The sequence below is a fragment of the Danio rerio genome, chromosome 13 (genome assembly GCF_049306965.1).
Source record: "Danio rerio strain Tuebingen ecotype United States chromosome 13, GRCz12tu, whole genome shotgun sequence".
Lineage (NCBI taxonomy): Eukaryota > Metazoa > Chordata > Actinopteri > Cypriniformes > Danionidae > Danio > Danio rerio.
The window spans coordinates 4850001-4866327 of NC_133188.1; the positions used below are offsets into that span (position 1 = coordinate 4850001).

General features: G+C 37.6%; 1 protein-coding gene across 4 annotated transcripts in view; it reads left to right on the plus strand.

Moving 5' to 3' along the window:
- micu1 (mitochondrial calcium uptake 1) overlaps positions 1-16327 on the plus strand; it is a 101051-nt gene that overhangs the window by 25874 nt on the left and 58850 nt on the right. For all 4 annotated transcript variants that reach the window (NM_001083833.1, XM_068212871.2, XM_073919636.1 and 1 more), the window contains 1 exon segment: positions 4446-4608. In NM_001083833.1, coding sequence (NP_001077302.1) covers positions 4446-4608 — 163 coding nt within the window.

Here is a 16327-nt window from a genome sequence, read left to right on the forward strand (position 1 = left end):
ATCAACGGTTTTAACCCTTAAAGACCGAGACAGCCGCCCGCGGCTAAAAATAAGTATTGCTCTTAAATGTTTAATAACTTTTGATCCGCTGATCCAATTCATACAATTCAAAGATTGGCATAAAGAAGAGAATCTCAGCTTGAATCTCATCATACAGTGCTGTATCACATAACATTCACGGACTTTCAGAGGCTCCGGAATCAGTGCGTTTACGTCATCAACATTTGACAACGCTGATTTGACAAAGAAACGCTCGTCACTGTGTCTCTGGACAAATCAGACATGATACATTGATGCATTGTCCCTCCTCCATGCCCAGATTGGTTCAAACTCGCTATATCACAACCAATAATCATAGGTTTCGCTTTTGTTTGTGGACCAAGCTTTTTGAACAACTTGGAATGAGAGAAAGGCATACATTTATGCGCGGCTGAATAAAACGTAAAAAAAAAAAAAGTTTTGCATGAAATAATTCTCATACTAAGTACTTTTGCATGCACAGCAGCACAGAAACATGACAAAACAGTGACACAGCAAAGACGAACTGCTGCTCTTGCTGTTTTCAAAAGACGCAAATGAAGATGCAGCTGTTTGTCTGCATTGCAGACAACCATATCCATATCCATAGACAACCATATCCATGCTGGCACATAAAACCTAAGGATGTTCCATATTGAATCTAGTTTCGTTATGTAACTATTTATAGTATAGTAAATATTTATATCTATTTTTTACTGAGGATTTGCACCATGTTTATTTGGACTTTATTTGGACTTTGACACATTATTTATTATTTTCTTATTTTTATTTGTTCATTGTAAGTGGTGTTGTTTATAGTAACTAAAAATATATTATTTGGAAAAAGTCAAATTTGCTTCACTGTTCTATTATTTTGTAACATACCGTATACCGCGAAACCGTCAAACCGTGGTATTGTTTTAGACGATTATCATACCGTGAAAAATTCATACCGTTACAACCCTAATCACAAACTCTGTGGATGATCAGTATTGTGGACAACTTCGATAAAAACATATAGAGAAACACTTTCGCATGTTAAGATGTTCATGATATGTGTGTGTGCTGGCGCTCATAGACTGTTTATGGGCACACGCAAAGCTTGAAGGTAAACAAACAACGGCTTATCATAAGCATCTTATCGATAATTAATTACACAGTTGGCATTAAGATGAACATATAAACGTGATCTGACTAATTTCTAGCAGCTAAATGTGTCTGGAAAAATATTCAAAGGCTTTTATTCTCACAAACCGTGCGGACGTGAATGCGTCTGACTGTTCTGATTGGCTAAAGCAGACGTCTCATGTCAGCACGTTCTAGACGTGCACGCGCTTATTCCGGCAATCTTCCTTCTGCATTCACACAGCGCAGCATTCCGGCAAATTATCAGTAATGTTACAACTTCTCTTTCCGGAAAATAGCTAGAACGAATTTACCGGTATTTTCAAAAAGAGCTTGTTCACACATACACACCTTTCCGGAAAATTGCCGGTAATTTTCCGAAAAGGTTTGTATGTGTGAAAGGGGCTTATGTTTACATTCATTCATTTTCTTGTCGGCTTAGTCCCTTTATTAATCAGGGGTGGCCACAGCGTAATGAACTGCCAACTTATCCAGCAAGTTTTTATGCTGCGGATGCCCTTCCAGCCGCAACCCATTCAGTTCATATAACAATTAAATTTTGTAATCTACAAAACATCATCATAACCAGTGTTATTACTGCATTTATGTGTCTATTTTATAGTTACAAATTGTCTTTAGTATACTGATTTTCATAGCAAAAGCCACAGAAAATATATAGTTAGACTAATTTTTACCGTGTTAATAAAAAGTACAGTAAACTCTGGAGTACTCCTTTGTTAATTTGGGGTCGCCACAGCGGAATGAACCGCCAACTTATCCAGCATATATGCAGCGGATGCCCTTCCAGCTGCAGCCCATCACGGGGAAACACACACACACACACTCATACACTACGGTCAATGTTTAGCATACCCAATTTACCTGTACCACATACCTTTGGGCTGTGGGGGAAACCAGAGAACTCCGAGGAAACCCACGCGAACATGGGGGGAACATGCAAACTCCACACAGAAAAGCCAACTGACCTAGCGAAGGCTTGTACCAGTGACCTTCTTGCTGTGAGGTAAACGTGCTACCCACTGCGCCACCACGTCACTTATTTATAAAAATAGCAGTTGTAATAATTTTGAATGACTGGGAATACAAAAGATTATTTTTTTTTGGAGAAATGTTTTATTTTTTCCAAGTAGTAAAAGCGAGTGGGCTCCAAAATGCCTTTGAACACGCTTTGAACTTTGAAGCTTTACAGAATAAAGTCAGCAACGCTCAATCCTTTAGTACTGAAGCTTGTTCAAAGACACATGGAGAACAATTGAATAAAACAAAAGGAGATGAATTTTAGAGATTTTTCTTAGAATTGTAGAGCTTTTAAGACTTTAATAAACAACACGTCTACAACTACACATTTCTCAACCAATTCAGCGACAGAACTCGCATGAAATAATAATAAAAATAGAGTGGCCTCTGGAATTTTGATTGACAGGCGCAGTCTCACATTACAGGCATCACTTACTGCAGGCATTCTGGCAGCATCGCAAACACAGACTCATCATTATTTGATCCCGCAATTACAGTCGCTCCTATTGTCGAATAACTGACACTCAATTAGCTTTCAAACTGCACTAATTAGCCTACAGTAGCCTGCATAATGAATCACTTGCAAAACGGGCTTTACTGAAGATGGCCAGATGCAAAAAAAAATTAAACATCGAATCTGGAAGAGAATGATGAAACTGACCTCTATTACTGCTTATTTTGATGATCTCTGTTTAAAATGCACCGGCTCGTTCATCACAACGAGTTACACAACTCTAATTGAAAAATTAATTTCTTTCTGTTAATGGCTGTCAATCTGTTAAACGTTTTTAATGGGTTGACTTGCAGGATATGCTGAATAAATATCCCCAAATGAAAATAAATTATGCGGTTTTGAGGCTAAATAGACTGTGTAAAAGACCAGACAAAAGTCTTGTCGTTGATCTCAGTTGTAAGATAACTTGACTTCAAGTTGATCATTTGGAAAAGTGGCAGAAGAATCATCTGTTGAGCTGCATCCCAATCATCACAAACACTGCCGAAGACCTACTGGAACCAGCATGGACCTAAGATTCTCACAGAAATCAGTCAAGTTTGGTGAAGGAAAAATCATAGTTTGGGGTTACAGTCAGTATGGGGGCGTGTGAGAGATCTGCAGAGGGGATGGCAACATCAACAGCCTGAGGTATCAAGACATTTGAGCTGCTCGTTACATTACAAACCACAGTAGAGGGCAAATTCTTCAGTAGGATAGCGCTCCTTCTCATACTTCAGTCTCCACATCAAATCCTGAAAGCAAAGAAGATCAAGGTGCTCAGGGATTGGCCAGCCCAGTCACCAAAGATGAACATTATTGAGCATGTGTGGGGTAAGATGAAGGTGGAGGCATTGAAGATGAATACAAAGGATCTTGATGAACTCTGGGAGTCCTGCCTGAACGCTTTCTTTGCCATTCCAGATGACTTTCTTAATCAGTGATTTAAGTCATGTCAGAGATGTATGGATGCAGTCCTCCAAGCTCATGATGGAGTCAGACACAATATTCATTCTGTTTCCACTGCAGCAGGACTTTATATTCTATACTGGACATTATTTCTGTTCAGTGACAAGACTTTTGTCTGAGCAAAGTCAAATCTTACTGTCCTAATTAAATAATTCTAAATCAATGCATGATCATATTTTATATTGGTAAAATAAGCGTAATCTAGAGGCCTTTGCCTTTCATTTAAGCCACTTCTGATACCAAATGATCAACTAGAAGTCAGCTTATTATTTGGAACTACTCTCTCAATCTGGCGTAGTAATCATGGCACTTTGCTGCTGTATCATGGCTCCAGCAGGTGCACATAATATTATGTTGTCCTTTTATTTATCTGGCTGGGACTATTTTCAGGCATTGCGTAATATGCCTAGAACAGTAGCAAAGCTCCTTTATTATTACGCCAGAATGAAAGTATAGTTCCTATCCACATCAGCTTAGAAGCAAATCGCAACTTTTTCAGTCAGTAATTTCAGAGGAGTCGTTTTTTAAATAGGAAAACTATCAAATCTTTTTCTTTTGTGTGTGATTTTTAGTGAGATGCTAATGGTCTAATCTGATTCAATGATTTATGCTAAGCTAAGCTAAAAGTGCTCCTGCTATACCTAAAGTTCAGCTGAATGGGTTAAAAAATGGTAAAGCTGAAGAGTTGAACTCTAGGAGACTTGTAAAATTAGACTATTTCCAAAAAAAGTGGGGTGTTCCTTCTACATCTACTCTTCTTCTGTTCTGGTAAATGTGCTTAATATGATTATATGTGTTACAGGTGATGGAGTATGAGAACAGGATCAGAGCTTACTCTACCCCTGACAAGATATTTCGTTACTTTGCCACCCTGAAGATCATCAATGAACACGGAGACGCAGAAGTGTACATGACACCGCAGGACTTTGTGCGCTCCATCACACCAAACGAGAAACAGCCAGAGAGTGAGTCTCAGTCCTTTTCCTCTTCAGGGTTTCAGAAAGTTGATCTTTGTATGTACTTCATAGCCTAAAAGAGTGGTCCTTAACCTTTTTATCGCCACAGAGACTGGTCAACGCTTGAAAATTTTATTACGGCCCTGTGGGGTGTGGTTCAAAATAGATTGCTAGACGGCCATCAATGTTTTCTCAGAGGAGGTCAAGCTGACAAAGCATTGAGCCGAGGTCATTTTCTCAAAATAAAAGATCGTTCAGACACAGATAATAAATAAAATGTAAATAATTAATTATTTCTTTTGCAACCCGCTACCAATTAATCCACCGACCGGTACTGGTCTAAGGCCTTGGGGGTTGGGGACCACTAGCCTAAAACACATGATACAGGACCATTCACTTGGCATGGCCATATTTCATATGTCAGCATCTGTAATGGTCAAATGAGAGTGGCTTGACGAATCAGGGAACGAATCCAGGCTTAACTAGGTTAATTAGGCAAGTTAGGGTAATTAGGCAACTCATTGCATTACGTTGGTTTGTTCTGTGGACAGTAGTAAAAAATATTGCCTAAGGGGGCTAACAATATTGTCCTTAATGTTTTTTTTTTTTTTTATTAAAACTGCTTTTATTCTACCTGAAATAAAACAAAAATCTTTCTCCAGAAGAAAAAATATTATCAGACATACTGTGAAAAATTCCTTGCTCTGTTAAACATCATTTGAGAAATATTTGAAAAACAAACAAAAAAATCACAGGAAGGCTAATAATTTTGACTATTTTGTTAATTATTTATTAATTTTGCTTTATTTTAAATGTAACTTGGTCTACCATGTTTATTAATAAATAAAAATACTTCAGTATTGAGTACTTTACTATTCATTGACCTATCCTGTTTTTTTTTAATGCTGTAGTATCGTTTGAGTCTTGGTGTTTGATATATATATATATATATATATATATGTATGTTTTGCAATCACGTTTTATACCATTTCAAATATATTTTTAGGCATGCTGTATAAGTGCACATACACTGTTTACACATAGTGTAGTGTACATGGTTGTAATAAAGCAAGCATTTAGTTTGGGCTTGCTTTTGCAGCTGGACATTGCTTTACAATGCACTTGATGGGTGAACATTAGACTGTGGGGGAGTGTCTTTTGTCTCTCCAAGTGTGAATTATTCATGACCATTGTCACTCACGCATAGAGCTGAGCTGACCCAAAACAGACTTTACAAAATGTAAATCATTGTAATGTTTTCTTTAAATGAGAGAACAGGATAATTTTCACACAATTGACCAAGAGGAGTTACTCAAAAGTCTTGTTTAGGCACATTTAGTGTGTGTGTGTATGTATATATATATATATATATATATATATATATATATATATATATATATATATATATATATATATATATATATATATATATATATATATTTTTTTTTTTTTTTTTTTTTTTTTTTTTGACATTATTTCAGATACATTTTTCTCCAAAACATACTAACGCATACCTGTTAACATTGGGATGTGAAAATAAGGGATATGCCCACCATATTAAGTGATAAAAAATCTTTAAAACATCCCCAAATTACAAATATACTAATTGTTAAGTTTCTTTGTAAATAAACAGTTAAATAGTCAATAATATGTTTTATTATTATTATTTACAAAAGAAAAAATTTGTATACATTAGCAGCAAATAAATTGAGTTTATTACAAAACAGTTCAGCTTATTAAAAATAATAGCTATTATTAAGAAATAGAATCAAGCTATCAAATCTCATAAGCTGTTTCTTCACTGTATAACTCGCACATTCTGATTAAAGAGCAACAGATGAATCTCTTACTTGTTTAGATTTTTTGTTTGATTACATTAAATAACAGAGGTGTCACTTTAAATATCCGCACATCTAACGTTATAATGAAAGCATTCGACTGCTTTCCTAACTTTTCATGCTCATTTAAGACGAAATTAGTTATGTTTAAAAAAAAAACCCTCACCAAGATAGACATCCTTAGATATTATTATTATTATTAATTATGTGTATATTTCTGTTCGAACACGCACCCAAAACCCAGACCTACGCTCCGCTTTAAATCATGTGTACAGAATCCGTTTAGGAAACATCCTCTATTTATCACTATGGAACGCGTCAGCTGACAGTCACGCACTGCTATATGAGGTTTTAAGGATTGCATATGAAGATATGACGGCACCTATGATGAAAAGGAGAGAGAATCCCGCCGTTTTTATATTTATTTCAAAGTGTTATCATGCCTAAACAAAGCAAAAGCACAGAACAGACTCGCATTTAAGAGCAAGGGGCAACACCTAGTGGTTCGGCAGTATGGGTAGCGTAAAGGGAGGCTCGGCTCTTTAATGTTTATTTGCCACCCTTCAGAGAAAGACTGAAAATACGGGTGAGTGATAGCGGGATAGAACTATAAAATACGGGAGAATCCCGTGAAAAACGGCAGGGCTGACAGGTATGTACTAACCACGCATAATTAAAAAAAAAAACCGCAAGCATGTACGTCAATATTCCTCGCATTTAATTTTAGCACAATTTGTGCTGAATACAAAAACAAATACATGTTGGCCAATAGTTTAAGCTCAAATAGCACATATCTCAGGGCATGGCAAAACATCTTAGGGGCCCCAAAATCACCTCAGAAGGTTAAAATAGGTATTGTATCAATGTCAACATCGTGACAACCTTACATTCAAGTTGATTCTGAGTGTCGCACAACCCTCACTTCACAGATAAATGAACACATCACACATTAGTCATGTCACTTCACGCTGAGCTTGGTTCCCTATCTGTAAATAGCTCTAAGCTTGGCACACTCATAAATACACTAATAGCCACTGGCCTGTAGAGCGGACTGACTTCCTCACTCGCTCCTTATGCTCTAATCTGCGTCTGTAATGTTTTTCTGAGAGCTAACGCTATGATATGGGGCTACTGTAAGTCGTGGTCTCTTAGACTCGCTGTGTTAGTAATGTAGCAGAGATGAAAACTGAAAACTCTCCCATACATAAGTGACATTGTCATGCAAAATTCAATCCGTCTTCACTATTTTAACTGCATCTACCAGCAGTGGCTGTAAAAAAATGCATTTGCTTGTTTGCATCTCATGAACTCTGATGCATGTCATTTCACGGTTTTTATATGTTATACATATACTGTTGAAATCAAAAGTATTAGCCGTCGTGTACGTTGTTTTTCTTTTTTAAATATTTCCCAAATGATGTTTAACAGAGCAAGGAATTTTTCACAATATTTCCTATAATATTTTTTCTGCTGGGAAAAAGTCTTATTTGTTTTATTTCGGCTAGAATAAAAGCAGTTTTAATTTTTTTTACACGATTTTAAGGTAATTATTATTATGCCCCTTTAGCAGTACTTTTTGATAGTCTACAGTAACAAACCACTGTTATACAATGACTTGCCTAATTACCCTAACTTGCATAATAAACCAAGTTAAACCTTTAAATGTCCATTCAAGCTGAATACTAATCTCAAAAAATAGCTAGTAAAATATTATGTACTGCATCATGGCAAAGGTAAAATGATTTTGTTAATAGAAAATAGTTATTTAAACCATGGTTTACAAATGGTTCGTAAAAAAGCTGCAATGGAGAAGTTTTACCCCTCTTGAATGCATAATGTTGTTGTTTATGCTCACAAAATTGCATAGAGCTGAGTGTCAGTTTTTTGTGTGAAGAATTTTAGTCGATTAGTTTTACAAAACCATTACATTGATGACTGAAAATTGGTTAACTTTAATGGTAAACAGAGTAGGGTGATTAATTTAATTTATATCACATCATTGATTGAGCAAAGCTGCGATTGTCGTGCACGTCTTAGAGAACCCTTGTGTGTGATGTGTAATAATTTTTCTTCCGCTCCTGCGGAAAGCTATGATACCATGCAAAGAAATCCAGGAAATTCCCTGAGGAAAATAGCAGTTGCTGAATAAACAGAAGATTTACCTGCTTTCATTGATTCACTGTGACTAATAAACACACGACTATAGAATAAACTCACAGAAAGATTTGTTTCAAACACTTGATTTAATGTTTTTATGTTATAATTTCACAAGCAACTTTTACCACAGCCATAGTCCATTGGAACGATGCAAACAGCTGTCATTAACGCAGAACGATTATCTCAATGTCATCATCGACCAATTAAACCAAATTCTAATTGAAATAGATTTTTTTGCGTAGTTTATAGCTATATTACGACTCTGTGTAGTGAACTCTGCTCCATTAAACGGTTTTACTAGAAGTGTTTTGAATAACAAAATGCTCATGAAAATGGCCTAGATTAAATCTCCCAGCCCTAAATACCGTTTTTCATCTTAGTTACTAATGTAATGACTTTAACTAGTAACTAATAGCTTTTAACATTTTTTTTTTACTAAGAAAAAGTCTTGTTTTGAACTGAGAAAGTGTTTGAGCCTTGGACATTATCATAAACGCTATTACAGAGTTTAGGAGCCATATATGAGAATGCTCGACCTCCTTTAGTAGACTTTGCTTTTTTCAACACATTTCTAAACATAATTCTAATTACTGATTTGTAATAACTGATTTATTTTATCTTTGCCATGATGACAGAGCATAATATTTTACTAGATACTAATATTTAGTTTAAAGTGACATTTAAAGGTTTAAGTTGGTTTATTAGACAAGTTAGGGTAATTAGGGAAATCATTGTTTATTGATGGTTTGTTCTGGAGGCATTTGAAAAAAAAATGCTTAAGGGGGTAAATAATTTTGACCTTAAAATGTTATTTAAAAAATTAAAAACTGCTTTTATTCTAGCTGAAATAAACCAAATAAGTCTTTCTCCAGATGAAAAAAATATTATAGGAAATACTGTGAGAAACTCTTTGCTCTGTTAAACATCATTCAGGAAATATTTTAAAAAGAAAAAAATTCACAAGAAGGCGAACAATTTTGACTTCAACTGTATATGGTAACAATTTCGGATCAAACTAGTTTGAAGCATTTTGATACAGGCTTGAATTTCACACAGGACCTCACTGGTGAATCGTCTTAGGGCCTGTTCCCAATTCCACCTCTCGCATGAAACCGGAGACCATGACAGCTGAGCTGAGAAAGCAGCTGTTGCGTGTAAAGAGATGGCAAACCGAGCACAGGCTTTTAAAGGAGAGAAAGCCACAGCGAAGCCTTCCTCATTTAGGATGAGAGAGGGTGACACTGGTTGGTAAATTAATTAGCATGGTAGAATGAAAGACTCTCACCTAGAGGCAGAGCTGATGCAAGAGATTTGATCACTGGCCATGAATAACTGGTAGAAGTGCTGATGACTGCAAATCTCCATGTGTCCTCATGTGAATGGATCAAGAACATCAAGAACATCTACATTGTGGGACGTGAAGGGGTAGCTCACACAGAATGCGTTTTCCTTCTCCAACGTGCTACTTATCTATTGGTTTTTAATGTAAACATGTTGGATGGATGTGTCTGACCGTTACGTTTACATCTTTTGAGGCTCAGACATTATCAGGAAGACTATTCCAGAGTTTAGGAGCCATATATGTGAAGGCTCAACCTCCTTTAGTGGACTTTACTAATCTGGGTACTACCAGAAGTGCCGTAAGCTAGTAGTTCAATGTTGGACAATAGGACGGCCGTGTGTGACTGTTCAAGTTTATCTGAGTAGCACTTTTCACTATAATTATTGTTCCAATTGTTTTGTTTATTGTTTTATTGCTTATTTTCATTATTATATGTAGTATTTATTTATTCAATTAATTTATATAGAAATGTATATCTACATATCAAAATAGTTTATATATATTGTTGGTTGGTTGGTTGGTTTCCCAGAGATGGGTTGCGGCTGAAAGGGCATCCGCTGTGTAAAAACTTGCTGGATAAGTTGGCGGTTCATTCCGCTTTGGTGACCCCCCATTAAAAAAGGGACTAAGCCGACAAGAAAATGAATGAATGGTTGGTTGGTTGGTTTATTCGTTGGTTTGTTCATTGGTTTGTTCGTTGGTTTATTCGTTGGTTTGTTGGTTTATTCATTGGTTCATTCATTTGTTTATTGGTTCCTTTGTCCGTTCATTGGTTCGTTTTTCTGTTCATTGGTTTGTTCGTTCATTGGTTTGTTTATTTAGTCGTTCGTTGGTTCATCTGGTCGTTCGTTGCTTTATCTGGTCGTTCATTGCTTCATTCGGTCGTTCATTGCTTCATTCGGTCGTTCATTGCTAAATTCGGTCGCTCATTTAGACGTTCATTGCTTCAGTCGTTCATTCATTGCTTCATTTGTTCGTTCGTTGGTTCATTCGGTTGTTCATTACTTCATTCGGTCGTTCATTGCTTGATTCGGTCGTTCATTGCTTCATTCGGTCGTTCTTTGCTTCATTCGGTCGTTCATTGCTTCAGTCATTCGTGCATTGCTTCAGTCATTTGTTCATTGCTTCATTCGTTCGTTCATTGCTTCATTTGGTTGTTTATTGCTTCATTTAGTTGTTCATTGCTAAATTCGGTTGTTTTTTGCTTCATTGGGTCATTCATTGCTTCATTCAGTCGTTCATTGATAAATTTGGTTGTTCTTTGCTTCATTCGGTCATTCATTGCTTCATTGGGTTGTTCATTGGGTTGTTCATTGGTTCATTCGGTTGTTCATTGGATCATTCGGTCGTTCATTGCTTCATTCGGTCGTTCATTGCTTCATTCGGTCGTTCATTGCTTCATTGGGTAGTTCATTCAGTTGTTCATTGGTTCATTCGGTTGTTTATTGGTTCATTCGGTCATTCATTGGATCATTTGGTTGTTTATTGGTTCATTCGGTCGTTCATTGGGTCGTTCCTTGCTTCATTCGGTGGTTCATTGCTTCCTTCGGTCGTTCATTGCTTCATTGGGTCCTTCATTAGGTCATTCAGTTGTTCATTGGTTCATTCATTCGTTCATTCGTTTTTGCTTATTTGTCACTCACAGAAATTTGTCTATGCAGCTTTCAAATGTTCGTTACATATATTTGACATAAATAAATAAAAAAAAGCATTTTGGTGTTTATTTTAATAAGTTGAGGACATAACCCCTCCCAAACCTCAGGCTTGATCCCAGCAAACCACTTCAATTTATTCCACAGCTCTTCTTTAATGTGATTCATTCAGATGCGCTTTAATCCCAGGCCTGTCAGTTAGACCACGCTAAGAAAAATGGCCACTATTAAAAGCAAAGTGGATATTAGAAAATACCCACTTAAAAATCTGCACTTTAAGGACAACATTTACAGCAAGCATTACACGCAAGTATTCACTGGTCATTTTGGAAGCAGCAGAAGCGCACGCGTCTTCCTCATTAATAGGGAGCGTTATCTCCTCTTTGTTGAATTGTAAATGATGGCAGTGACCAGCTCAGTGTCCGTACAGCCTTCCTCAGCAGTCCTCCACACACCTCCACATCTTTTTAATCTTTCTTCTGCTCGCTCTATTTATTTATTTTTTTGTCCAGCTCTTTATTTCTTCGCTTTTATTGTAGACCTTGCTGTACACTGTGGTGGGTGGTATGATCATAATCTCAGCCAGGCTACATCAGTCATTTATCACAGCCTCAAACTGTACATCACAACATAATTATGTTTTGTTGAGTTTTATATGTAAAAACAACAAAAACAACATAGTTTTAGATAATAAAACCAAATTAGACACCTCACTAATGAAAGATTCATCATGTCATGTCCATCTTTATTTATTTATTTGTTCATTTGTTCGACGTGGACATCACAATTACACTGGACAAATCACACGGATTTGTTTAAAGGTGATCTATTATGCAAAAATCACTTTTATAAAGGGTTTAAACAGTTGTGTGGCAACAGTGTGTGATTACAACCCGCTTCTAATGGTAAACATCAATTAATTCTATTTTTTTATGAACACACTTCATAAAAAGTCTGCAAAAACTCTTTGATTGCCATTTCTCCTTTGTACATGTTAAAAGAGGGGGAAAGCCCCACCCATTAGTGACGATCTCTCCCTCATTTGCATAAACAGCCCTAAGTAAGAAGCAGCCATCCACCATTATAGATTTTAAGAGCTGTTTCTTTTGATATTTTCACAGAGATAACATAAGTCTTGTTTTTGAATCTGCCACTATGCTGATGCACAGGCATTTGTAGCTCTGCCCTCTTTTGAAAAGAGCACAATCTCATTTGAATTTAAAGTGACAGTCACCAAAATGGCACAATTTGAATCGAAGCCTCAAAGGGGCAGTTTCAAAGACTTTTAAAACATTATTTGTGGGGTATTTTGAGCTGAAAGTGGCAAATATGTGCTGATTTTCAACACCTGTACATGGTGAAAAACTAAATACAATTAGTAAAAGTCCATATTGACATGATGGCATCACGCAGTTGCTGCAGATTTGTCGGCTGCACATCCATGATGCGAACCTCTCGTTCCACCACATCCCAAAGGTGCTCTATTGGATGGAGATCTGGTGACTGTGGAGGCCATTTGAGTACAGTGAACTCATTGTCATGTTCAAGTAACCGGTCTGAGATGATTCATGCTTTATGAGATGGTGCGGTATCCTGCCGGAAGTAGCCATCAGAAGATGGGTGCACTGTGCTCATAATGGGATGGACATGGTCAGCAACAATACTCAGGTAGGCTGTGGTGTTGACACGATGCTCAGTTGGTACTAATGAGCCCAAAGTGTGCTAAGAAAATCTCCCCCACACCATTACACCACCACCACCAGCCTGAACTATTGATACAAGGCAGGATGGATCCATGCTTTCATGTTGTCGACACAAATTCTGATCCTATCATCTGAATGTCACAGTAGAAATCGAGACTCATCAGACCAGGGAACGTTTCTCCAATCTTCTATTGTCCAATTTTGGTGAGCCTGTGTGAATTGTAGCCTCAGTTTCCTGTTCTTAGCTGACAGAAGGGGCACCCGGTGTGGTCTTCTGCTGCTGTAGCCTATTCACCTCAAGGTTGGACATGTTGTGCGTTCAGAGATGCTCTTCTGCAGACCTTGGCTGTAACGAGTGGTTATTTGAGCTACTGTTGCTTTTCTATTAGCTCAAACCAGTCTGGCCATTCTCCTCTGACCTCTGGCATCAACAAGGCACCCTCAGAACTGCCGCTCACTGGATATTTTATCTTTTTCAGACCATTCTCTAGAGATGGTTGTGCGTGAAGATCCCAGTAGATCAGCAGTTTCTGAAATACTCAGACCAGCCCGTCTGGCATCACCAACCATGCCATGTTTAAAGTTACTTAAAACAGTATTTCTTCCCCATTCTGATGCTTGGTTTGAACTGCAGCAGATCCTTTTGAGCATCTCTACATGCCTGAATGCATTGAGTCGCTGCCATGTGATTGGCTGATTAGAAATTTGAGGTTGGACAGATGTACCTAATAAAGTGGCCAGTTGGTGTAGGGACTTTGTACCTAATTACACCCAACTCTGCTTGTGACCCGATCACCTAGAAATGCTCAAATGGGTTTAGATGCGCTTTTAATGCTCTTATTCCCTCAGAATGGAAATCAGGATATAGAACGTATACCTTTAAGCAGGAATAGAGTGGAAGACTCCACAAATTAGTATGAAACGCTTGAACGACCACTCGTCTGTTCTCCTCCCAGTAAAATACCTCGTACCCGTAATTGCAAAGAGCAGTCTGGCTTGCTTTATTAGAGTTTACAGCCTCGTTAGGTAAAGACTAAGTGTTTTTTTTTCTTCTTCTTTGTTTTACCTGAGCTCCCCCATTTTAAAATTAAACTGCAATAAATATTTGCTTGCAGGAAGAGCGCTTGAATTATGTGTGAAGTAGGGCTGTGCAATTAATCGCAATCGCAAAAAAATCGCAACTTAAGCACACGCAATTTCTAAATCGCAAAAGGCTGCAATTTTTATCTATTAATTTATTTTGAATTTTATTCAGAATATGTTCTCGTGCGCATGATATTAAAATGTTAACCATTCAGAGCTGACGTAGCGCACCGGGCAATATAGCTATTATGTTAACCAGCTCACTCTGCGCATGACGAAGTTGAGAATAGGCGAGCAGGAGGAAAGAGCATAAAATATGGATGCAGGTCAAAATAAAAGGGATTTGGTGCTAGGGAGAAATTCAACGACAGTCATTTTGGAGTGTTTTGGATTCAGGAGAGAGGATGTGTCACAGAGCAAGGCAATTTTTAAGACTTGTGAAATGATTATTCCAACAAAACGGAGCAATACTACAAATCTGATCCAACACTTAAAACAGTGTCATAAAAAACTGCATGATCAATGCATCTCGACAAAGTCCATCGAAACAAACAAAAGCACACATCAAAGCCAGCCCAAACAGACTAAACTAGTATCCATTGTTCAAGCATTTGCAAGCGCCGTGCCTTATGGGAAAGGGTCAAAACGGCACAAAGAAATTACTGACTCAATAGTTTTGTTATGCACTTTTTGTGCACTGAATGCATTTTGAATGTATGTAGCTTGTTTGAAAAAGCAAAAACAGTTGCCAAAATCGCAAATAAAATAAAAATATTCGTTTGTAAAATCGTAATATAATTATTAGGGGTGTCACGATTTCGATTTTTAATCGAATTCGATTAAAATTTATGCTCAATTTCGATTATCGAATCAAAAAATAGAATCGTCGATGCTGCCACGCCCCCATGTCACGTCAGCTTGGCTTGCCAAGCGGGAAAAACAGGCTTGTTGAAGTGCTTGTTGAACTGCAGAAGCAGGACACCCGTCGACAGAGCTTAAACCCTCTCCTCTTCCAATGAAGTCGCCGGTGTGGAAGCATTTTGGATTTCCAGTGAGTTATGTTGACAACGTTCGTGTTGTCGACAAAAAAAACACAGTTTTGCAAGCTCTGCTATGTACGTATTACGTACGGTTCGTCCGATAGACAACACCGGCATCGCGATCCTCCGCCTGCCCCCGTTTCAAATCCGCTCGCGAAAAGTACACACTCAGGCCCTGTTTACACTGTCTTTGTTTTTAAATGGCATTTTAGATCGACAACGATTTGACATCCACAGTGGCGTGGAGCATTTCTGAGCAGCCCTCCTTCCTCTCTACCTCTGAAAATGCACATCACGTGACCAAACAGACACAGACGCACACACAGCCATGCGCTCCAGACAGCAGGTCCAGGCAGTCAGAGGACTGCTTCAATCTTTCACTCACTTGTACTTAGTCATTTTAGCGAACACCTCAGATACTGTTGGCTGGTTCCTGTTGGTTGGGCGTCTTTTTTACCGACGGCATTATAACGACCCAGATCACTGTCTATTCACGAGTCCCGCAGAAAAAGTGATTGACAGGTGGTAATTATGTGTGTATCTTGCCTTTATTCATTTACTGTATGATTTGTTTATGGGTAAAACAAAGACCATGCAGGTCAGGTTGTTTAAATGGTAGGCTACAAATAATTAATTGGTCATTAATTAATTAATTATTCATAATCGAAAATCGAATCGAACCGTGACTTTAGAATCGAAAATGTAATCGAATCGAGGATTTGGAGGATCGTGACACCCTTAATAATTATTTTGTCCATATTGCACAGCCCTAGTGTGAAGGCACCCATTATAATGAAGGCCCTTTTTTTTTTCTTTTTTTTCTTTTTTTTTTGCTGAAGCATTTTTGCCCATTAAATGTATGATAAACATAAAGGTTTGATGTATTCAGAGCGTCTGACAGCCGAGCGGCGGG